This window comes from Pongo abelii, chromosome 23 (genome assembly GCF_028885655.2).
Source record: "Pongo abelii isolate AG06213 chromosome 23, NHGRI_mPonAbe1-v2.0_pri, whole genome shotgun sequence".
NCBI lineage: Eukaryota > Metazoa > Chordata > Mammalia > Primates > Hominidae > Pongo > Pongo abelii.
Window position 1 is genome coordinate 38,805,263 of NC_085929.1, and position 25,524 is coordinate 38,830,786.

The 25,524-nt window shown below is 40.8% G+C and overlaps 1 protein-coding gene and 1 pseudogene across 4 annotated transcripts in view; one reads left to right on the top strand and one right to left on the bottom strand.

Annotated features, from left to right (window-relative positions):
* Nucleotides 1-25,524, bottom strand: part of LOC129052638 (uncharacterized) — a 109,283-nt gene that overhangs the window by 36,983 nt on the left and 46,776 nt on the right. The window contains exons 1-2 of one of the 4 annotated variants that reach the window (XR_008517728.2): nucleotides 5,347-6,034; nucleotides 1,520-1,631 (exon numbers count right to left, since the gene is read on the bottom strand). Coding sequence is in view for 2 of the 4 variants with exons in the window: in XM_054543370.2 (XP_054399345.1) it covers nucleotides 1,527-1,631; nucleotides 9,612-9,688 (182 nt within the window). In the remaining 2 variants the exon portion in view is untranslated. Of the gene's footprint in view, nucleotides 1-1,519; nucleotides 1,632-5,346; nucleotides 6,035-7,633; nucleotides 8,144-9,611; nucleotides 9,689-25,524 lie in introns of those variants that run through there. The other 3 variants (XM_054543370.2, XM_054543371.2, XR_008517729.2) reach the window with 3 other exon arrangements.
* LOC100440927 (large ribosomal subunit protein eL29-like) lies at nucleotides 13,456-24,563 on the top strand (annotated as a pseudogene).

The window sequence follows — 25,524 nt, forward strand, 5'->3', positions numbered from 1 at the left end:
CCACTACTCAGAAAGGGGTTAGTAGAAATGAAAGAAAGTACAATTAACTTCATGGGTAACAATTTCTATTTGAGAACATAAGTACCACAAGAAAATGTTCCCTGGGTTTTGACTCTGACTTTTATCCTAACACTCTGTGAAGTACCCAAAATTCAAGAAGAATTGAATGGTCATTTGTCACAACTGACAGTTATTCCTATGAGTTATTAATTTTCAAAACCGGAGATAAGTAGAAATAAGTAATCTGTACAGCAAACTCCCTTGCCATGAATTTACCTGTATAACAAACCTGCACATGTACCGTGAACCTAAAAATACAATTACCAAGAATTTCCCTAATGGGATGCATGCACCTCTTACCTTTGAGTCTGATGTACATGAATTGACACCATTTTGCAATACTGCAAGTGCAATCTTATTTTAGGATTATAAGCAAAGCTTGAAGCATATAACATATATTACAAGAACTGCCTTTATTGACAACTGATGGAAAAATCTCTCAAATAACCTTGCAAATTTAGTATGTGAGATCTAATTTAATATAATGGCAATTTGGTCTTACTTTCATATTAAAGAAAAAAGTACACTGCAAGGATGAAGGATTTTACTAAAGGTATGGTTCACTGGAGATACATCACCAATAAAAACATCATTCTGTGCTATAATCAAATCAAAATCAGATTAGGTTAAGGGGCATGGCAAAGTGTGAAGAGGAGGGAGAACACTGCCAATGAAAGATCCTCATCAGCTACTCAGGAGGCTGAGGCAGGAGAACTGCTTGAACCTGGGAGGCAGAGGTTGCAGTGAGCTGAGGTCACACCACTGGACTCCAGCCTGGGTGACAGAGCGAGCCTCCATCTCACAAAAAAAAAAAAAAAAAAAAAAAAGGCCCTTGTGTGCCCCTTCCCCACAAGACCTGAGCTTCTGGTGGAAGCAGCTGAGCTGGAGGACAGAGGAGCTTCCAGCAGATGTTGAGTCCACGCCTGTGTGTTTGTTTTTCCTTCTCAGATCTCTAGAAATGGTGATTATGGCCTGTGGGGGTGAATGAAGGAAATTCGCAATCAATACATTTAACAAAGGTTGGCTAAGGGTTGCCTCAGTGTTGAAACCAGTCATCCTGGATCTTCTCACACTAGCAGTGGTGGCCGTCAATTTGGTATTCAGCTCCAAGGCTTCAGGAAGCATTCAATTCTTATTTCCATCAATGTCTTGCTCAGGTTCCCGAGAGGTGGGAGGTGGCCAAATGACCCCCAGCTCGCTGTCCTCACATGGCTACTGCCATGTCACAGGCTCAGGCACATCTGCTGTGTCACCAGGAAAATGGACCCTTTCTCTACCTCAGCTCAAAGCACAGTGACCATTTGGGACTTGTCTTTCCTGGTAGAACTTCAAATCTCTGAAGATGTGGTACATGCTTGAGTGTACTCATGGCTTGTTCTAGGGATGACATAGCTGGAATACAATAACTCTATGCATGTAAAGATTGTCACTTGTCACAACTAATTGGCTTTCAACTTACGGCTCCTTCAATTCCACCTAATGGTGATGAGGGCATCCTGAGTATCTGTCCTGTGACGAACCAGGGAACTACTGATGTTCCAGTCCATCCTGGGAGGCCAAATAAACTCCCACTGCAAAAAAAACAGGGTCAGAAAAATTACTTGGAACTTTCTACTTGGTACAAGTATTACACAAAGTCATAGCAGAAAACTATGGAATATTTCATTATTGTCATTAATCAGATTAATTAGAATATAAGTTGAGTTCTGAGTATTTATTATCACCAAACTCATCAAGTCTCATGTTTTATATTTTGTTTCCTATCAGTATGTCCTATATTCTCAGAACAATTTCCAAATGCTTTAATTTTTATCTCTGCAAGTTCAACTTAATGTATTATGGAGTTTATGAGTTAAATAAACATTTGGATGTGACCAAATGGATTATGTGATTGTCTAAATGATAGGAGTGCAATAGCTTTTATCCACAGTAAAATGTGTTTATTGGAACACAACTGATAAATGGCCTATGTCCTATGCAGAACTGAAAAGACAACTGTTCATCACTGTGACTAACGTTTTTCTTGGACCCATCTAACATTTTATATGTAGCTAACATTTTCTTGGACCTGTGCTCATCTACATTAACAATGGTAATTCACCCACTGTAGGATGTACTGTTTTTTCTGAAGTGCGCTCCTGGTAATACCTGACCCTGATTGGCTGTTCCTTCCTCCTTCCTTTTCCCATGACATCCTCAGTGCTGTGCTCCTCCTCCTGCTGACACAGCCCTGGTCACTGTGTAGATGCATGGTGGGGGCCAGACAGTGACGCTCTTATCACAAGTCAGTTCCCCACAGGGGGGATCTACTGAACCTAGTGCTGGCTCTTTCAAGGGCTTCCTTGCCATATTCCAAATCAACTCAAAATTAATTAGAGACTTCAAGACCCGAAATCTTAAAACTACTAGAAGAAAACATGAGGAAAAAGCTTCTTGACATTGGTTTGAGCAATGCTGTTTTTGGATATGACACTAAAAGCACAGGCACCGGTAAAAATAGACAAGTGAGGTTGCATCCATCTAAGAAGTTTCTCCACAGCAAAGAAAATAAAATGAAAAAGCAGTACCTACAGAACTGGAGATGACGCCTGCCAACCATACATCTGATAAGGAGTGAATATCCAAAATATATAAGGAACTTATACAACACAATAGCAAAAACAACCTGATTTAAAATAGGCAAAGGACCTAAACAGATTTCTCAAAAAAAAAAAAAGACATACAAATGGCCAAGAGGTACATGAAAAAGTACCCAAAGTCACTAAGCATCAGGGAAATACAAATCAAAACCTCAATGGGATATCACCTCACACCTTTTGGAATGGCTGTTATCAAAAACATGGCAGATGAGTGTTGGTGAGGATGTGGAGAAAACGGAAGACTTGCACACTGATAGTAAAAATGTAAATTGGTACAGCCATTATGGAAAACAGTATAGAGGTTCTTCAAAAAATTAAAAATAGAACTGCCATATGATCCATCAATCCCATTTCTGGATATATATCCAAAAGAAAGAAAATCAATACATCACACCTGTAATCCCAGCACTTTGGGAGGCCGAGGCAGGCAGATCATCTGAGGTCGGGAGTTCGAGACTAGGTAACCAATATGGAGAAACCCTGTCTCTACTAAGAATACAAAAATTAGGCCAGGTGCGGTGGCTCACGCCTGTAATCCCAACACTTTGGGGAGGTCTAAGTGAGCGAATCACAAGGTCAGGAGTTCAAGACCAGCCTGGCCAATATGGTGAAACCCTGTCTCTACTAAAAATACAAAAAAATTAGCCAGGCGTGGTGGCGTGTGCCTTTAATCCCAGCTACTCAGGGGGGCTGAGGCAGAAGAATCGCTTGAATCCGGGAGGCAGAGGTTGCAGTGAGCCGAGATTGCGACATCGCAGTCCAGCTAGGCAGCAAGAGTGAAACTCTGTCTCAAAAAAAAAAAAAAAAAAAAAAAAAATCAATATATCAAAGAGATGTCTGCATCCCCATGTTCACTGCAGCAACTATTCCCAATCGCCAGGCATGGAAATAACCTGTGTCCATTAATAGATGAAAGGACAAAGAAATTGTGGTACATATACACAATGCAGTACTATTCCACCCTAAAAAAGGAGCAAACCCTCCATTTGCCACAACATGGATGAGCCTGGACGACGTTATACTAGAGAGAAATAAGCACAGAAAGGCAAATACTGCAAGATTTCACTTATGTGTGGAATCTAAAACAAACTAATAGAAGCAGAGAATAGAACTGTGGTTTCCAGAGACTGAAGGTGGGAGAAAAGGGGGTGTCATATTTCAAAGGGTATACAGTCTTAATTACACAAGGTGAATAAGTTCTGGAGAGCAAATGTACAGCATGGCGACTATAGTTAACAACATTAAATTGTATACTTAAAATTTCCTAAAATGACAGATCTTTGGTTTCTTAACCTGCTTCCCAGCCCCCTCAAAAAGAAAGAAATCAGTAACTCCTTTGAGGTAATGGATATGTTAACTAGTTTGAAGTGATCATTTCACAGTGCACACATATATTAAACATCAGTTTGAACACCTTAAATATATACAACATTTATTTGTCAATTACAGCTAGATAAAGGGTGGAAAATAAGCAGCCTTTCTGAGGCCACTGTTTGCAGACCCTTGATTTCAGGCTTTACGTGATGTGCTGGGTCAGTTTCACTTGAGCACGGTAAAAGGCGCCTGACAAAAACTGGCATGCAAAGGGGCTGTTGGCACAACACACACACAAAGACACACACAGTTTACTAACCAACTGGGCATTATTAAAATCCTCTACTTACAACAGTGTCATATCACCTGTTCTGTCCCATACCCTCTCAATGAGACACTCAACTGGATAATTCCTTTACAAAATATGGCACTACCTATCTTAAGGGACTTTTACTTTTATACCTCATCAATGGTCTATTTGATTCATTAGTTCTAGAAATGTGAGGTGAATCAGCAGTGATAGAGATTGGCACTGAAGTGGTTCACATCTTGAAGGGTACCAACTTTTCATGGCAAAATTCTTGTTTTTATCCTAAAATTTTTAATTGACACACGTTTTTGAGGGTTTGTCAATCAACTTCCTATAGCTCATAATCAAGATCAGATCAACAGAATGGCTGTGACTGCATATAGAATTATAAGCCAGAGCACATGTTTAATTTTGGAGTTTGAAGTTATCTAAATCCTTCCATTTAAAAAAGCATTCATTGTATGTTTTCGGTCAATCCACAGGTAAATGTAGAGTGATTATTTTTTTAAATTACTCAGGGAATAGCCAATATTTTACATATACAATGCAACAGAAATTGCTAACTCACAGAAATTGAGAAAGAATTGAGTACACAGACTTAGTTGCATACAAAAATAAAACAGGCACTATATATAGGTGATGAGTAGGATTTATATAATTTCATAATTAATTCTATTCTTACAGAAAGACACTAAGTTCTAAAAATTTAGTTTCTATTACTTGAAAAAAATTTAGTCTGGCACAAATTTTAAACTGTATGATGTAGAAAAGGCTGATAACTCAGGAATAGTAGAAACGAGGGGGATGGTATTTCCAATCAAGAATGGAATCTCTTTTTTTCTCAACATGCTATCTTTGTCCCTTTTGACCCTGAAAATTTCATTATCAATTGTATATGAGGAGCACGTCATTTTTTTCTCATGTAATTGATTTTCATAAACAGAAAATAATAATGTGTGGGCTTGGGATTCAGGCTTTAAAACCAAACATGTATTCTTAAGTGACATAATTGTAAAACTATACCTGTTTAGATAGCAGCAGCTGGACCCCCTAGTGTGGTGTGGTGTGGCCTCTGTTCACTTTAATATTTTGTAGGACCTGTTGCCATGGTAATGTGGGGGGTATACCTCTTGCCTTCCATTTCAACTGCCACTCTGAGAGTGGAGAGGTTGAAATTCATAGCGATCGCAGAGCTCTCAGCTTTATTGATAGGAACTGTAGTGCTCTCATTTTTGTAACAGGATTTCTTCAAGATGTGCTATCTAAATTGCTGCTCAGGAGCTATGGCCATTTTGATCTTCTGACTGCTGTTTCTTCAGATGGGCCAGTCACCATGTACTCAATATATTTACTTCATATTTTTTACTTCCTCCAACATTTTGTCTATAAATTTATAAACGTGCTTTATAATTTTGTTGGATTAATCAATTTGTATTTTTAAATCTTCCATTAAGTTAGTTGCCTTAAACCTTTTCCCCAATCTAGAAAAATGTACTATTTCCTAATGCCAACTTTGTACACACTCTTCTGGAGAACAGATAACAGAAGAAACACACCCACATTGCCTTCATCAGATCAGGAGAATCTTGATACCAAACGCGTGTTAGACTTTCCAGGAAAAGAGAATTACAGGACAAACTCTTCTGAATGTAGATGTCAACCTCTGAAGCCATGTTAGAGCAGCCTGAGTCTAGAGAGTTCTAGAAAGACAAGAAACTGGAATTTCATGGCAGAATTACCACGGGGTTGATGACGACAGGATCACTGGCTCTTTGAATGATGCCTGGGAAAATGGTGAGAAGGGACAATGCCACTGGATTGGTGAAATGGACATTTGGTGACAGAGGAAAGAAGGGCCTGATGGATTCTCCAGGCTGTAACGATGTCCATCTAATAAGAAAACGGGCTCTGTCCTCTACCTGAGCAGGGCCCAGGGATGCACGAGGACGTTGAATAGTAGAGACTGATTCTTACTGAGGAAGGACATGAGCAGGAAGGTGCACAATCTGTGCCAGAGCAGCTGCCTCCCATTCTCAGCCAGGCCTTAGTCCAGGCTGCTCATACAGTTGCTGAGATCAGAAGTCAGTGAAACAGTGGGGGTCACAGATTCAATCCATTAAACCATGTAGCACTAGCTCAGCAGGCCACATCCCAGTTAATTTCTATTAACTGCTCATCTAGGCTTGGTCAGTGGAAGGGAAGTTAATTCTTGGCACAGCCATCTTGTGGCAGTTGGTTTGTAATGTCCTCAGTTCTGAGCCAGCTTGGGACTCAAGCCAAACAGTGGTCACTTGGAGTGGTCAGCTGGTCATGGGGAGGCTCCCCACGAGGCAGCTGATGGTGCAAAGATGCTGGGGAAGGAGGTAACACAATTGAACTTGCCCTTTTGAGAGGCTTTGTTTGAAGAAAACTGTCAGATTTTAGGGTAGGGTTAGAGACCTGCAGGCAAAAGGCTGTGTTATAATTTGAGATCTTCTCTTGCTTCTGCCCCCTCCTCCAGGGCGTCAACCTTCCTGAAGAAATATTGGGGCAGGAAGATTTGACAAAGCTTTGAGAAGAGCTCTTGGTTCAGCATCCAGGGCAAAATCTACAGGATGCAGGTGTTCAGGGATCTCCGTTCCCAGGGAACCAGCTACATTCTTTTTTGTTTTGTTTTGAGACAGAGTCTCGTTCTGTCACGCAGGTTGGAGTGCAGTGGCGCAATCTCGGATCACTGGAACCACTGCCTCCTGGGTTAAGGTGATTCTCCTGCTCAGCCTCACGAGTAGCTGGGACTACAGTCATGCGTCATCACACCCGGATAATCTTTGTATTTTTAGTAGAGATGGAGTTTCACCATGTTGACCAGGGTGGTCTTGAACTCCTGACCTCAGGTAATCCACCCACATTGGCCTCCTAAAGTGCTGGGATTACAGGTATGACCCACTGCGCCTGGCCTAACCAGCTACATTCTTATCCCATATCCATCACTCCTAACTGTTGTGACTCTTGGCAAGTCACTCAAAATGTCTACATTTTAAATTCACTGATCTGAAAAATATGGGTTGTAGCCCCTGCTTTGCCCATCCTTCCTGGCTAGTGGGCAAAACTCCCACAAATTCCTTTGTGGGGATCACAGGAAATCACAGGTATTGTCCATGAGCTGGAAAGCATTATGTCCACAAAATGAGTCAAGTAACCTTCCACCCTCCACTGCCCTGGAGCTATGCAAGCTCCCTCTTGTATTCAACCACTACCAAGTATCTGGTTTATTCTTCCAGACACTTAATAATTGAACACTAAATGTCCTAAGACATTTATGAAGCATGCGTCTTCTTAAGGCTTTATCTGTATTGATTTTTGACCCTTTACTATAGCACAGACCATATTAACATTTCCACATCTCAGAATAGGGAACTGAAGCACAGAGGAGTTCATTTCACTCTCCCAGGTATGTGTAGATTCTAAGTAGGATTTGAACCCAGGCCATTCTTGGTGACTTGGATCTGCTGCCTTTCTGTATTGTTTCATCCAAATAGGGGTATCTGCCTGGACAGTCAGTCAGTTTGGTTTTAAATGCAACCAAACTTGCAAGATCTTCCTATGGCCCAACTCTGATTCAGGTAGCTTTGCTATGCAGATGGTGAAAAATGGGATCGAAAGCTATGTCTGTGAATAAATTATTGCTAATTTCTCTGTGGTCTTCTATGAGCAAGATGTCAACAGCTCTCTTTATTGTAATACATTTCCTAAGATCTTTCCTCAAGAATACGAAGCTGTGTCCTCAGTGTTCCAGAAGATCTGCTGCCTGCCCGAAGCAGTGGATGAAGAAAAACTGCATCTGGACACATAAGAAAGTCCACAACGGTGGACAATTTATTGACAGTCATGTGGAAATTCAATTACTAAGTTTATTTAAGCAAACGATTCCAGTTTATTCTGTGTTCCATGTTAGAATCAAGATTCTAAAAATGGTATGTCATATTCCTTTTACTTCATGTGTGCAAATTTAAATATATTAAGTCAACAAACAGTGGTATAATTACACATTGAGAATTAAAATTTTGGTTGACTTTTATGGTAAAGGACATCTCAAATGTTTAGAAATTTGCTTTCAGTTTGGGAAATTATCAATACAGCTATTATAAACCTTCCTATGCAGTTTTTTTGTGAACATAAATTTATTTACTGTAACTAATCAAATACTTAGGTTTATGATTACTTGCTAATTATGATAAGGCTGTTTTCCTTTGTAAGAAAATTTGATAGAATTTACCAGTGAAGCTATTTAGACTCAGTGGGTGTTTTTTGAAAAGTTACTAATTATTGATTCAACTTCTAAAATAGATATGGACTTATTCATGTTATCTGCTCCCCCTTAGAAGACTTTTGGTAGTTTTTGCCTTTGAAGGAATTGGCCTATTTCATCTAAGGTATCAAATTGTGAGCACAGATTTGTACAAAGTATTTATTATTATTTTAATGTTCGTAAGTTCAGCAGTAATGACTCCTCTTCAGCAGATATTATTAGTACATTGTGACTCCTTTCTTTGCTTTGTGGTAAGCCAGGGTAGAGGTTAAATAAGTAGAGTGTACTATATGAACTTTGCTATATTTGGATCCATTCTGGCTACTATTAGAATTTTCTTGCTCACAAAACCTGTTCCTGTAGTACACGTGAGTAATGAGTAATGAACTTACGTTTATTACCAAAACCTCTTTGACTCATCATGAGGATGGATTACATCAGCTTCAAGGAGACAATACCCAAACATAAATACTAGCTTTATCTAAACTAAAAAATGGTAGACTTTAAAAGAAGCCATTAAAGTGACAGAAGAATGTGGAACATTATTAGCTTCTGAACAGGAATTTATAGAACAAATGGAAAATTCTCATCAAAAAATGACACCTAAAAATGTCGGTATGATACCCAAGATGGAACTCATTAGTCACAACAATGATACACATACTGTGTAACCTTGATCTCTCAACTGCCATAAAATCTTTCTTCCATGTAACTCAAAGTTTTATTTTGTAGTTTAACCTCTCCATTTATTTCTGTCCTCTTAAGAAAAGACTATTAAAAATTTCGTATTTTTTAAAATGTGGTTACAAAGGGTTATAAAATTTCATTGTGATTATTCTTCCTTTAAGTGGAAAATCCCTAATCTTTCCTTAGAGATTTGGAATAGACTACTATTCGCCTATCAATAGCCAATTGTTATTACTGCATTGGTCACCATAGATACATGATTATGGTTTTTCTTCGAGTCTCCCCTATAGCTAGGTATGGTCATATGACTAACCTTTAAGCCAATGATTTGTAAGCACTGTGCTGTGTGGAACTTCCACAAAGTCTTCCTTCTTCTTCCTTTCCTCCATCCTGGAATGAATATACAAAAGCTACAGATCAACAGCCACCCTAGGCCACAAAGATAGCAGAGATGGGCCACACTGTCTGCTGACTCCCTTACTAGAAGACAAGTTACACAAGAACAGAAATCTTGTTTATCTTGGTCAAAGCAATCTCCACAACACTTACAAAGTATGTGTCATGTGCTAAGGGCACAGGTATTAAATGAGTATTGAATGAATAGGTGAATAAATGAATTTACTTCAGACCCACTAATGAATAAGGTCTCAGCTTCCTTCAGACTATAACTCTTGATTAATTTAAGTCACATTACTTCTATTTGCCTTCCTTTGCTCTCCCAAACTTGCACCTGCCATAGAAGGACAGTGTTTTTTTTTTAATGTGCTCCGAAATTCCCCTCAAAAGTTTTAAAATCTATTTTCATAACAATGTTTCTCAGTATATTCCTGCTTAGCAAGTTCAAAATTCTTCAGTTTTCATGGTCATGGATACATATTTTTGTGTATGTCTGTTGTTAAATGCACGCACTGATTTGTAACAAAACAGACCTCACCTCAAGTCCATAAGAATCATCCAAAATGGTATCTAGTGACATTCCTGGGATTATTGACATAGAATGCAGTCACTGGGTCCTGAGGATTTCATCGGATGTTGGTTGCTGAAACTGAACTTTATCGGGTCTTTTCCTCTTCCACTGTGGTTTTCCACATTTCAACGTGTCACCTAACTGTCCTCAAACTTTACCTAAATCTTTGCAACTAAATGGAATCTTTATTCCCCCCTCTTCTGCTTTTCGAAGCAACCCTTTTCTTCCTGTGATAACACTCCCTGTGGCGGCTTTTGTGGTCACAGGGTTTGTAAACATTCAGACTTTTTGCAACTGCATATACTTTTATTCTTATTTTTCACTCTTCTCCCAGTTGTTGCTTTTTCTTTTAACCCTTTGAGGGAGTTAATTAGCCCCCTCTTCAACTTTTGTGGTGCACCTATTTATATTTGAGCCTCTGGGTTTTTGCTCAAATTGCTTTTCAATTTACTCACTGTTGAGGAAAGACATTATTTGGGGTTTGTAAGGTGTATCAAGCTTTTCTAAAGTGTAGACTTCTCTATACATAATTGCCTGTTTCCTAGAGTAGTTATCTGACAAGTCTATTCAGAGAGAAACTGGTCATGAAAAGAGCTTTCTGTAAACCTCTCCTCTAGAAAAAATGTCTCTAGTCACACACTGCTTTCTCCCTTCTTGATTTTGTATCAGTCCAAAGCTAATCTGTCCTCACTCTGGATTGCATGAACTTGTGCCTTCTTGGGCATCATGTGTTATTAATTCTCCCTCTCTTCCAATTGTAAACGTGTTTTCTTTATTGCTTCTTACCATTTAACATAAAAGTATACTCATCTTTATTGGTGGGGGAGAATGAAAGTTTTCTTAACCATGTATCTCCCTTTAACTATTCCCACATCTCTCTTTTCAGCCAAACTTTTAGGAGAAGCAGCCCTCAGTTGATGCCTTTACTTTCTCACGTCTGGTTCACTCTTTCCCAACTGCTGACGCTCAGCTTACTCACACACATCCCCAATCACTGAGCTGCCACAGGCAATGGCATTTGTGGCTTTTCTGCCTTCTTGGCAAAATGTGACTCTCTTGATTGGGCGTATTAGGTATAAAGTACCTACTGACCAGGCCCTGTGCTAGGTGAGGCCATTACAGAAATGAGAAGCAGACAGCACCTCCCTTCCGATGAGACTCACCAGATCAGCCATTTCTGATGAACACTCAGGTGCCCTGACTCTCACTTTTCACTTTTGCAGGCTTTAGTTCATGCCACGTACATTTCTCTATTCCCCAAGTCTCTTTTCTCTCCAAACCCCTCCCCTTATTAGACACAGCTTTTTAAAGCAATCACGGTCATACCCATGGCCTCAATTGTTTTCTGTATGCTGTTATGACAATAGAATTTAATTGTTCTTATATAACAGTTTTATTTTATGTGACACCTCATTTGCTACAACCATAAATTCAAAGTTTCCCTAAGAAAGTAATCATTAAAAAGTTGTCATGTTCTTAGTATGTAAATTTTAGGAAATTTCCTTACTGGTTTGAGTTACTGTGTGTGTGTTACTTTTGAAAACATGAGTTGGGATGTCACAGAATGGACTTAGCCTACAGAGGTTTATATCCAATTTTCAACCAGAGGGTTCCATTTCAATGTGACACTTAAAGAGTTCAAAACTGTCTCATTCCCCACACCTCTTCCTCTTCCTCCATTCTCTGTCTAGGGGAGAATCACTGCTATTTACACAGTCCATCAAACTAGGGCCTTAGCAGCCTGTTTTTCCTTCCCCTCTTCCTCCACGTCTAATCACCAAGCACTTCCTGTTCTATCTCCCAAATGATCACAAAACTTTTCCTTCCACTTCAGTCACTGCTGCTGCCTTTAGCCTTACTGTTCTCCAGATGAACATAGGGTCTCTGAATTAGCCCCATTGCTTTCATCAAGCCCTCTCCATTGCGCAGAGTGATGTCACTGCAAACACATCGGATAGACTCCTCACCCCTGTGTGGTTCAGTGACTCTCGTCTCCAGAATAAAATTCAAACTTTACCCCAGCATCTAATTTTAGATCTGCATTTTTATTCCAGATTGATTCACTGTCCAGCAGTGTAGCCTCAGACAATTGAACCCTCTAAGCCCTTGTTTGCTCATCTGCCTGAATTCACTGAGGGTTAGGACTGTTTCATACATGCAGTATTGGCACTTATAAGAGACAATGTTGAATGAATGGGAGGCATTTTAAAATCCATATCAAAAAACTATTATTCTTTAAAAAAAAATACTGATCTACAAGGTCACTTCCCCTCCAAGCATGACGTCTACCTTTACTTTCTGATAATCATGATCGGCTTGTGGGGATCAAGATTACTCAGGATTAAATCCTGGCCCCATCTTGAGCAGTCATGGAAACTTGGGGAAGCTACTTAACTTCTCCATCTAGATTGATTCTGTAAAATCCGTAAAATGGAATGGTTTCTGGGGGTTAAATTAGTATACCACAGTTGAACACTGACGGGCTTGCCAGATATTTACTATTCATCTTCATCAAATGAGGATAGTGGTATCCCACTGTGTGGTTCTCAATTTTGTGTGAGAAAAACATGCTTTATGCATTGTTAGTAAAAGAAATATCTGAATATCCCTGCCATGGAAGAAACAAACAAATGGAGAAAAGAGAGTTGGTAGGTCCTAGCATTTCAGAACTGGGAAGGATGAGTTCAGTCCCTATTTTATACACAAGGAAGGGAAAGTGTGATGTGTCCTAGGGTTTCATTCAAGTCACAGTCATCCCTCTTTATTGAGTGGGACCAGGGCTCCAGGAGTTGCTATGGTCAAATTGAAGACAAAAACTAACACTTGTAGAGAAGCATTTACTTACAAAAGCAGTCTGAAATTTGTATGTAACTACATTTGGTGAGCAAATGAAAGCTGCCAGACTCAGGAAAACAGAGATGCTAGTGGAACTGACTTAAGTAACCAGGGTTTTCTATTGAGTTCATTGCCCAGGGTGACTTCCAATAACAACCCCCACCCCGCTGCACTTTTCTCAGGACTGGAAAGCTCAGGCAGCCCAGGACGAATAGTGCAGTCACCGCAGAGGGGCAGGGCAGCCACAAGCTGGGCAGCAGCGGGGATGGGCATTGTGAGGCATGGGGTGGGTGTGTGGGGTCGGCCATTGTGAGCCACTAGCCTGACTTGGTTGTTTCCTGGTAAGTGGGTGACATAGGAGGCTTTGTGGGTACTAGGCATCGGCCAGGGCCAGCAGCCTTCAGTTTGTAGCTGGCAGTGGAAGGAGGAGGAGCTCCCACTACATTCTCTCACGGCAGTTTTTGTGCCTCTTGGCGTCTGTTGTGTGTCTTTCTTCTTTAAACAACATGGAAGTTCCCTACCTTCATAGACCAGCCAGTTCGAGAGGTGGCAGCAGAGTAAGGACTGAGGCCTCAGGCCTGCCTGGGGTCACACCACTTCTGCAAGTGGGGTGCCACCCCAGACTAGTGTGGCTGCTGGGGCAGCGCAGTCCGTTTCATTGAAGGCTCAGGCAGGAGCGAAGAGGAGTGTAGGTCCCCCATGGGGAGCAAACTTACTTGCTGCATGGGCCCCAGAGGTGGCCTCAACAGTGACTGTTGCAGGCCGGACGTGGCACCCTGCGATGAGTCTGAGATTCCTGAGGCTGTGGCAGTCGCAGCACCAGCATCCACTACTGCAGAGCCTGCCAAAATGGATTTGGGAGCCACGGAGGTCCAACACGGGCAGTACCTCAGCCGCCCGAAGATCCCCAAAGGTAAAGAAGCCATGGGTGCCATTTGCTCTCTGGCATTTCTCTGGCCACCACCGCCCCCACCCCTTTGCAGACCCCTCACCCTCAGACACATCCTCAGCTTCCAGCTCCCTCCTGCCCATAGCCGGCTTGGCTTTCCCAGGGCTAGGCATGGGGTGAAACCTGGTTCTGCCTCTTGTTGTTGTTGTTGAGCCTTCTTTGTTGAGGCCTTTTTGGTCTAGTCCCTCCCTTTTCTCAGTAAAATTTCAAATACTCCAGTTTTGGAGTCCCCATCCCATTCTCTATCCTTATCCATCCAGCTGGTCTGGTACCTAAGTGAAGGAGCCAGTTAAGGGCCCAATTCTTTCTTTTCTCCCATTCCTTAAGGTAGCTAATAATTGGGATAATTCAGACTCAAATATGTGGAGACTTCTTAAATTCAAAATACAGTTTTCCATGGAAGAGATTATATGGTATTCTTAATAGATGGTTTTAAGTCACATTGACAGAAGCTGCTTTATTTCTTCCAATTGTAATTTGAAGAAAGAAGGAAAAAAAATTGGGGGACATGCTTAAAATGACTGCAAAAGGTAGGAAATGTTACTGCCAGAGCTGTAAAGAAGTTGTTTTTGTGTTGGTTTTACCCAAAAGAGTTTAGCCATGGAGCTCTGATTACTTTAAAATTTCCACTTTGACATGAATGTCTCTCCAGCCCTAGAACAGTGTAGTCCCTATTTCATAGACAAGGAAGGGAAAGTGTGATGTGTCCTAGGGTTTCATTCAAGTCACACTAGACTGACTTGGTTGTTTCCTGGTAAGCAGCTGACATAGGAGGCTTTGTGGGTACTAGGCATCAGCCAGGGCCAGCAGCCTTCAGTCGGTAGCTGGTAGTGGAAGGAGGAGCTCTGACTACTCTCTCACGACAGTTTTTGTGCCACTTGGTGCTTGTTGTGTCCCTTTTTTTTTGAAATAAGACAGAAGGTCCCCACCTTCATAGACATAGAGATCCCATCTTATTTGTTTTTAAAAATAAGTAAATAGTGAGGGGAACCCTTGTGAGGATGATGGGAGACGATTCCAGAGAGGAATATCTTCTCTGCCATTCCTGAAATGGGAAGAAACTTGTTTTGGGAAAAGGACAGAAAGACACAAAGGTGGCTGCAGCAGAGTGAAATGAATATGATGGATTAAGGCCTTGTACATGTAGTGAGCGTTGACAAAGAATATGGACTTTAGTTGAGATGGGAAACCACTGGAGGATTATAGCCTGGGGATTACTGTTAATTCTCCAAGAAAAAGACTGACCAGCGGCTCTGTGAGAATATACTGTAATGCAGGCAAGGGTGGAAGCAGGGAAACCAGCTAGGAGGTTGGTGGCATAGTTCAGGTGAGAGTCAACAGTGAAGAGACAAACAATAATGACCTGAAATAAGCTGACCTGAGAATCTTTAGATTCAAGTGAACCTAAAAGTAGGTAATAAAGTGGTAAATAGAGAAGTCACAGAAAAAGAAATGCAGATGATCCTTAAACACATCTTCACACATAAGAGAAAGGCAAATGACAACTATACTGCAGTGTCTCTCCTGTTAAGTGAAATTCCAAAAACGTGGCAATACATTCTTTGGTTTGGCTGTAAGGAAAGTTGCATGCATATATTGCTGGTGGAAATGCAAAATGGCTTAACTCCACGAACGGGGAATTTGGCACAATCTCACAACCTTGCAAATGCATTTAAACCGGAAATCCTACTTTGAGGCATTTTATCCTGAAGGTATACTCCATAAATATGAAACAACCTATGTACAAAGTCCTTGTTGCATTATTTTCAATAGCTCAATATTGAAAATAACTGAAATGTCTAGTAAGGAACTAGTAAAATTAACTGGTACTTCCACCTAAAGGAGAACTATGGAGCTGTAAACAAGGGTAAGATGTCTTTTTACTGCTATGGAGTGATTCCCAAGATAGGTTACACAGAAAAGCAAAAAGGGAGAACATGCAGTAATATACATGAAAAAAGCAGGTGGAATAATGTGTGATTATTAAAACAAACAAAAAAACAACGTTGGGGAATTCTTGATGCTGACCTGTGACTGTTTTCTCCTTAACTTCAGTGGGTAGCCAAAGTGCGTATTTTCTCAAAATGTTATTTTGCTATGGGTTTTCCAAAGGATGTTAACTGTTTACTTTTCACCCAGAAGCTTTGCTTTGTAATTGATTGTGCATTATGTATTAAGTAGACTGCTCTTGCATTTTATTTGATCCTCTCAATGTTCTAAGTTAGGTGTAACATGAGAATTTTACTTGTGTTACATATGAGAAGGCTGGTTCTAAGAAGTATAAATTGAGCTTTTCAAGGTTTGAAAAAATAAGAGTCAGATCAAGAATGTAAATTCTAGACAAACGGCAGATAAAACCAGAATTTATTAAAAGGTGCATATGAGCTGCTTTGGATACTACCTTAAAAAAAAAAAACAAACTTTCATTTAGTTTACAAAAGTAGTTAAGCCTCAGGATTAAAACCATTTTATTTCTAATGAGAAATAAAATAGAGATACTTGTCACTCAGTAATGCTTTTTCTTTTTAAGAGACAGGGTCTTGCTTTGTCACCCAGGCTGGAATGCAGTGGCATGATCATAGCTCACAGCAGGCTCAAATGATCCTCCCACATCAGTCTTCCACGTAGCTAGGTATACAAGAGCTCACCACCACACCTGGCTGATTTTTAAAATATGCTTTGTAGAGAAGAAGTCTCACTATGTTGCCCAGGCTAGTCTCAAACTTCTGACCTCAAGCAATCCTCCTGCCTTAGCCTCCAAAAATGTAAGGATTACAGCCATGAGCCAGCACACCTAGCCCAGAAATGTTCCCAAAAGTCTGAAAAATGAAGTTAAATGCTATCAACAAATCTATAAATGGATAGAAATATACTATGATATATCAAATGTCACAGCTAAGTCATGGTCACTACAACATTGATTAAAACGTAAAACACTTTAGGCAAGTCTGAGAACAGAGAGGAAGTACAGGATTGCTTTGGAAGCCAGAATTAGGATTGTCAGAGCTGGGAAAGCAGAAGCAAGGCGTGAGTGTACACAGGACTGGGGCACGCAGCAGCTCCATGGTATGCTGTGTGTGTCCTCTTACATGGCAGGCCACCTCCAGGCCAGCAGATGAGAATCACCTGATGGGTAGAAACAGTGGATTTACATAAAATCTCAGACTGTGCATCATAACTGAGAGACTTTAAATGTTTGTCTTATGGGTCATAAAGCTAATCAAAGTGACAACACAGGGATAATAGAGCAGGTGAGTAAATGCAGTAAGCCACCTGCCACCTCTCCAGGACATCAACCATCCCAAAGAAATATTGGGGCAGCAGGATTTGACGAAGCTTGTGAGAAGAGCTCTCAGTTCAGGGTCCAGGGCATGATTTAGAGGACTCAGGTGTTGAGGGGTCTCTGTTCCCAGGGAACAAACTACATTCTTGCCCCAGATCTTCATGCCTCACTGTGGTAACTCTGGGGAAGTCACTCAAAACGTCTAAGTTTTAATTCACTGAATTGGAAAATACAGGTTGTAGTCCCTGCTCTGCCTGTCCCTCGGGGCTAATGTGGGGATCAAGAAAATCACAGATCTTTTTCATGAGCTGGAAAGCATCATGCCCATGGCAACAGTGAAGTCACTTTCCACCCTCCCCTACCCGGGAGCCATACACGCTCCCTCTCTGTATTCAACCACTACCAAGTATCTGGATTATTCTTCCAGACACTGAATGATTGAACACTGTTGGGCATTTACAAAGCATGAGTCTTCTTAAGCCTTTATCTGTTATCTCATCCTTTTTAGCCCTATAGATCTTAGTAGGTCTATAGCATAGATCTACTAACATTCCCACATCTCAGAATAGGGAACTGAGGTACAGAGGGATTCATTTCACTCTCCCAGGTATGTGCAGATTCTAAGTAGGATTTGAACACCCAGGCCATTCTTAGTAACTTGAATCTGCTGCTTTTCTATATTGTCTCATCTAAATAAAGGTATCTGCCTGCACGAACAGTCCGTTTTAAGTGCAATGAACCTTGCAAAATCTTCCTAGAACCCAAATCTAATTCAGGTAGAGCTGAAAAGCAGACGGTAAAAACTGGGATCAAAACTTTCATCTGTGAATAAGTTTTTACTAATTTCTCTGCTGTCCTCTGCCAGCAACATGTCAAGCACTGTCTTTATTATAATACATTTCCTAGAATCTATAAGAAGTCTGGTCTACCTTGCATGTTTGGCCACCCACCTCAAGTGCTGGGCAACAAAAATATGGAGACGGAACAAACTTTGGCCTGTAGAAAATAAAGGTAGTGCGGAAATTAAGTCATTAAGTTCATTTAAGCAAATAATCGCAGTTTATTCCTTCAGTGCCCCATATTAGAGAAACTCAGTAAATGTTACGTCATGTTCTTCATTTATTTCATTCATTCATTTCATTTGTGCCAATTTAAGTGCATTAAATCAATGGTGGGTGATACAACCGCACAAGTAAAGTAACATTGACAATGGTTCTTTTTTTTGTGCGTGTGAAAAGGTCTCATTTGTCGCCCAGGAGTGCATTGGTGCAATCACAGCTTACTGCGATCTTGACCTCCCCAGGTTCAGGTGATGCTTCCACCTCAGCCTCCCAAGTAGCTGACCATAAGGCACATGTTACTATACCAAGCTAATTATTATTATTATTTTTGTAGAGATGGGATTTCACCATGTTGCCCAGGCTTGGTTCACTTTTGATAGTAAAGGACATCTCAAATGTTTAGACATTTGCCTTCAGTTGGGTCAATTATGAATACAGCTATTATAAACCTGCCTGTGTCTTGTTTGGAAACATAATTTTTAAAATGTAACTGAGGAAATACTTAGGATTATGATTACTTGCTTGTATGGTAAGACTACATTTTTCTTCCTAAGAATTTTAGTAGAATTTACCAGTGAAATCATCTCAATATAGTGTTTAGTTTTTTGAAAATATATTAATCTTTGATTCAATTTCTAAAATAAATATAAGCCTATTCAGATGATCTATTTCTCCTAAGACTTTTGGTCTTCTAAAATAGATTTTAAAAATTAGCTCATTTCATTTACTGTATCCAATTGTGAGCACATATGTGTTCAGAATATTTCTTTACTATTTTTTGATCTGACTCCTCTTAAACAGATATTATGAGTATACTGTGACTTCTTTCTTTCCTTTGTGGGTAGCCAAGGTAGAGGTTTATCAATGTTACTGATCTTTTCAAAGAACTGGCTTTTGGTTTTGTAGATTTTCTCTGAGGATTTCCTGTTTTCTATTCCATTGTATTCTGCAATCATTATTTATTTTTCCTCTGTTCTATATTACACTGCTGTTTTTCTCTCATTGCCCAAGTTGAAGCTTAGATTATGAATTTAGATATTTCTCATTATTGACACAGCATCCTGAATGTAACTCATTGAATGTAATCTCATTAAAATGCACACTTAATAATTAAAATGATAAATATGCATGCTTCACTACAATTTGAAAAACACAACAGGGTAGATGATCAGTGTAGTGGCAGGATATGTAGATCCACGGAACTTAAATGATCTTGTAACATTTCATAAAATAGGGAATTTGCCTGGACCTTCAAATGGGGAGGAGGTGTGACGAGATGCTGTCACTGAACCATACAGTGCCGTTATGTATTAAACTGTTCTTAAGGTGACTATTTCACATTCATGAGGTTGCCCTAGCTAGAAAGCCAAGGCTCCTTCATTTCTTTCTGCCCCTCTTCTTTGCCTTCCTTCAACACCAAGGAGAATGGTCCAGCAGCAGCTCAGTCCGTGCCTGTCAACCGCCCACCTCCACACTCCAGCCCCGGTCCACATCCCCCAAGGCTCCTTGTGGGATTCCTCAGCAGCACCAATGCACTGACTGTCACTCTATCTTCTCCTAGGTCCTGTTGAAGATCTGCAGGCGTCTGCACATCGCAGTGTGGAGAATATATCAGAACTTGTAACACGTATTTCTTTCTCTGGAAGAGAAATGTTTTTTGTTTGTTTGTTTTCTGGGGCTTCTAGAATATCAAGTGAATATCATTTTTTACTGCCATCATGATTCAGGTCTCAGCTGATAATGGACTCTAGCGACCGATCACTGGAGGTTATGACCAACTGAGGCCTGATTGACGATGGCCGTCAAAGGATGACATCACTTACAAACTGTTTGGTAGTGAGTGTATTTCTCAGTAGCAACCTTTTCTCCTTGAAAAATAATTTTGTATTTGCCAGCCAACATGGAAACTTGCTAAATATTCCAAAAAACCCACTGCATTTTCCACAAGCATCCTCTATGCTTTATTTGGGGGCCAGTGACTTGATCACTGTTTCACATCCGGTTTTTTATTTCACCAAGTGAATAAAAGGCCTTTGCCAACAGAACCCAGCACGATCTGATCCTCATGGTGTTTATTTTTTTTTCTCTTATTGCAGGAAACATCTACAGCCCAGTACCAACACCGTACATTTTTTTTTTTTTTTAACGATTTAGATGTAGTTGACATGCAAAACAATTTACCCATTTAAAGTAGGTGATTCAGCGTTTTTACTATATTCACAGAGTTGTGCAACCATTGTTACAATCTAATCTTAGAACCTCTTTATTCCCCCCTCAAAGAAACCCCACTAGTAGTCACTCCTGTTTTTCCCAACTCCCACACCCCTGGATCTAGGCAGCCATGAATGTACTTCCTGTTTCTATAGTATAGTGCCTTTCTGTATTAACCGGTTCTTAAGGTGACTATTTCACACTGATAAGGCTGCCCTAGCTAGAAAGCCAAGGCTCTTTCATTTCTTTCTGCCTCTCTCCTTTGCCACCAAGGAGAATGGTCCAGCAGCAGCTCAATCCATGCTTGTCAACCACCCACCTCCATATACTCCAGCCCCGGTCCACACCCTCCAAGGCTGCTTGTGGGATTCCTCAGCAACACCAATGCACTGACTGTCACTCTATGTTCTCCTAGATTTTGTAACAGATCTTGATGAGGGTCCATTTGGTGGTCTGGAGGACGAGATGTCATCCAACATGGTAAGATGCATTTCTTTGTCTGGAAGATAAGTGTTTTTCTGGGTCCTCTCGTCTTATTAATGAAATGAAGATATAAAAATCTGACCATGTACATTATAGAAAGCAAATACAATTTTTTTTTTGTTGGGGGGAATATCAAGGGAATATCATATTTGATTGCCGTTGTCCATCAGGTCTTAATGGATCAGGGACCCTAGTGACCAGTCACTGGAGTTTATGACCAACTGAGGCCAGTTGGATAACGGTAGTCAAAAATGAGAGCATCACTTACAAACTATCTGGTAGTGAGCATATTTCTCAGTAGCAACTTTTTCTTCTTGAAAAATAATTTTGTGTTTGCCAGCCAACATGGACTTGATAAATATTCCATGAAAACCCACTGCCTTTTCCACAAGCATCGTCTATGCTTCATTCGGGGGGCCAGTGACTTATCACTGTTTGACATGTTTTTAGAATCTTTTCATTTCCCCTTCAAAGAAACCCCACGGCCATTAGTAGTCACTTCTCTCTTTTCACCAACCCCCACACCGCTGGCCCTAGGCAGCCACTCATCTACTTTGTTTTTCCAGATTTGCCTACTCTGGCAATTTTTTTTAAATTTAATTTCTACTTTAAGTTCAGAGATACATGTACAGGATGTGCAGGTTTAAAGATACTTTGCTTTCCTGATTTCTTTTGTCAATTAATTTTGATATGAAAATCTCACAATGCACATTATGTACAACATATACAATTCTCTTTGTGGGGGTGAAATTCAGTGGGAGTGTAATTCAGTGGGAGTGTCTTCCTAATATGTGATACACTGGGAGGTTTTTAAAAGACAGCATCCATTATTGGCTGTAATGCGGGGCATTTTCTTCAACACGTTTTCCACCTTGGGTTAAGCATTGTGTGTTTGCCTATTAAATCGGCTTTAAAGGTAAATTCTGTGAATAAAGATCTTAGTTTTCCATAGGCATCCTCATAGTTTTTGGGGATGTTGACCTATGGCTCAACCACCGTACTGCTTATGGTTTTCTAACATTGTCAAGGGAATAACAGATCTATGTGAAGTGTGCAGCAGAATCTGATCCTCATAAGGTTTTCCTTTGTATGACTGCAGCTAACATTGCATGGCAGCAAATGCAGTAAGTACCATGAAGTTATTCACCTCATGAGGGACAAACTTGTTGCTTGAGCGTATAGAAACCTGATTCTAGGATTCTGCTGGGAAGGAGGACTGGGGGGTCTCGTGAGAGAAAGTGATTTTGCTGGTATAGGACTCTGGCCAGAGAGGCTGTAGCAGGGTCTGTCAAGGTAGAGCAAAGACCAGGGGATCATGTGTGAGGCAGCATGGCTTCAGCTGGAGGAGGAGTGGGTGAGTCACCCTTTCTAATCACTTGTACTGATGTTTTCGTTTCTAAAGAATGGTTTCTGGGGAGCCTCAGTGAAGAGGACCACCCTCCAGGTAGGGAACGATTCCAGGTAGGACCTGATGGGAAAGGGTTCCCAAGAGCCTTCAGGTTATCCCTGCTGCTTGAGGGGCTGAAGGAGGGGGTATGAAATCAGAAACAAAATGAAAATATGTGTGAGGTCTGGTTTGTTCTTTTCAAAGTTTCTTGGCATAAATGTAAGAACTGTCTCTAGGGGCTATATGGATGCTGTGTTCATAAGGGTACTTTGCAGTATACCTGCTCTCTTCTGCCCAGTGAAACAACAAAACCTTTGGTTTGGATTAATCAGCACTCCTTGGGGTTGTGCACAAGGGCTATAGGGCTGGGCACTGAGTGTCATCTGTAATGAAAGGACTCTGTGGGACACAGCTCTCTCACAGGCATTTACTTGAACTTAGAGAAAAAGTTCTTCTGCTGTATGCCAAGGGGAAGCTGGTAATCACTCTCTCAACTTTGAGGACTTGTTATAGCACGTCCATGTTTCTGTCCTCACTGTGCGTTTGAAGGGATTGCCCATGGGTGGATGGCAGAGTGAATATTCACTCTGGCCTCACTGGTAAAGCTCCAGTCTCCTGGGAAGGCAGGGGAGAAGTCTGACCTTGAGCATGTTTCCAGCCTCCACTTCCCACCCCTACTACAGATTCTGAGATGAGGCTTCTTTCTCTTCAGTTCTCTAATTTTTTGGGAAGCCAAGAGTTCCTTCACACAGAAGATGGCATTACACTATTTCCTGTCTTCTAAAATTAGGCTTCAGTTGTTGTCTAAGTTGATATTTACAAGTTAAGTTCTAGTCTTTTTATTCACAGATTGCTAAGAATTATGCAGGAAGCTCTACATGATAAAATGTGCGGATAGCACATAGGTCTGTCCATGCTACGGATGACATTTTTTATCCTTGGAGGATCCTCATTTTACATAATGAGATATAAAACTAAGTGGGCACCCTCTATCCAGTGTGGGGCACTTCATTAGACCCAGAACTCTGAGTTTGATGCTGCCTATCATTTGCTTTTCCTCATGAGACTCCCCCGACCACCTAGGCATCGCCAGCACCTTCTTTATTAGAGACCCTCAATCAGCATCAAGGTCTAGAAGAAAACATCAGAGAGGGTGAGATGGAGCTCCCCTGTGAAGTGAAGACAGCCCTGGTTCCTCCATTAAATTTCTTACACCGTTAAGTCTACTTCTTCCTTAAGGTCACTACTCTGACTGCTAATGAATTGTTTGTTCAGATTTGGACTATTATGTATAGAATAAGTCAGTATGTATTTCTTCATGTCTGGCTTTTTTGGGCACATTATGATTTTGAAATTCATTCATGTTCTTAAGTGTAACTATAGTTCTTTCATTTCTTTCTTGCTTACTATTCCACTGTAGCCACATATTATAATGTATCCACTCTACTGTTGATTGACATAAGAATTTTTTTCTCCTTCCGGTTCTAGGTGCTTCGGGTGGCACGGCTTAAGGTGCAGACATGATCAAATCCAAGAACCACACCACCCACAACCAGTCCCGAAAATGGCCCAGAAATGGTATCAAGAAACCCTGATCAAAAGATGTGAGTCTCTTAAGGGGGTGGATGCCAAGGCCCTGAGGAACATATGCTTTGGCAAGAAGCACATAAAGAAAGGCCTAAAGAAGGTGCAGGCCAACAATGCTAAGGCCACGAGTGCACGTGCTGAGGCTATCAAGGCCCTTGTAAAGCCCAAGGAGGTTAAGCCCAAGATCCCAAAGAGTGTCAGCCATAAGCTCGATTGACTTTCCTACACTGCCCACCCCAAGCTTGGGAAGTGTGCTCGTGCCCACATGGCCAAGGGGCTCAGACTCTGCTGGCCAAAGGCCAAGGCCAAGGATCAAACTAAGACCCAGGCTGCTACTCCAGCTTCAGTTCCAGCTCAGGCTCCCAAAAGTGCCCAGAGGGCTTCAGAGTAGAGATCTCTGTCTGCCAACGTGAGGACAGAAGGACTGGTGCGACCCTGACCTCGGGCTGCCATCTGCAATGGGGCTAGGGTCATCATGTGCTATTTGTACAAATAAACCTGAGGCAGGAAAAAAAAAAAGGAATTTTTTTCTTTTTTTTTTAAAAATAATTGTGGCTATGACAAGTAATGGTGCTTTGAGTATTTTCGTCAATGGTTTTGGAATACTACTGGCACTCATTTCTTTGAAGTAGACTGTTAGAAGGGAACATATCTTTTATTGTCATGAACAATACCAAATGTTTTTCAAAATGATGATGCCAATTCATGCTCCTGTAGCAGCACATGTGAGCAGACATTTCTCCAAATCCTTGTGGACTCTTAGTTTTATCTCTCTAAAAATTCCATCACTGTGGCTAGTCTTTCATTTGTATATCATTTTACCTAAAAATTTTAACCAAAAAAAAAATCTGTTTTAATCTAATGATGCAGCACAGGTTTGTTTATACCAGTCTCACCACAGACACATAAAGTAATGCAGTGTGCTGATATTACTACAGCTATGAAATTACTAGGCAAAAGGACATTTTCAGCTTTCTTATAATCTTACGGGACCATCATCACATATGCAGTCTGTCATTGACCAAAATGTCATTATGCCACATATGACTGTACTTAATAAGCAGCTGCTTAAGTTATAAGAATCAAAAGGTGACTGATATAAATGGAGTATTCGATACTATACGGGCACTTCTCTATGTTGCCTCCTTGAAGCATCACAATCGCTTTGGGGCATAAATTAGTTTGGTTATATTCATTATACAGATGAGGAATGTGAGTCTCAGTTAAGGAAATTATTCACAAGACACACCAAGAGCTGGATTTCTCTGACACCAAAGGCCAATCTATAACCTAACATGCTACCACCACTGCCTGTAGTGGTGAAGTAGACTTGCCATAAGATGAAGTTTGCTTCCACAGCTGGGCGTGTGAGTTTAGTGGGGTTGGCGTTACCCATTGCTCCATGAGTTCGAAATTGGTCTTGCAGAAACCCGGATGGAGAAGCTCTTGGCTGAGGGAGTGAA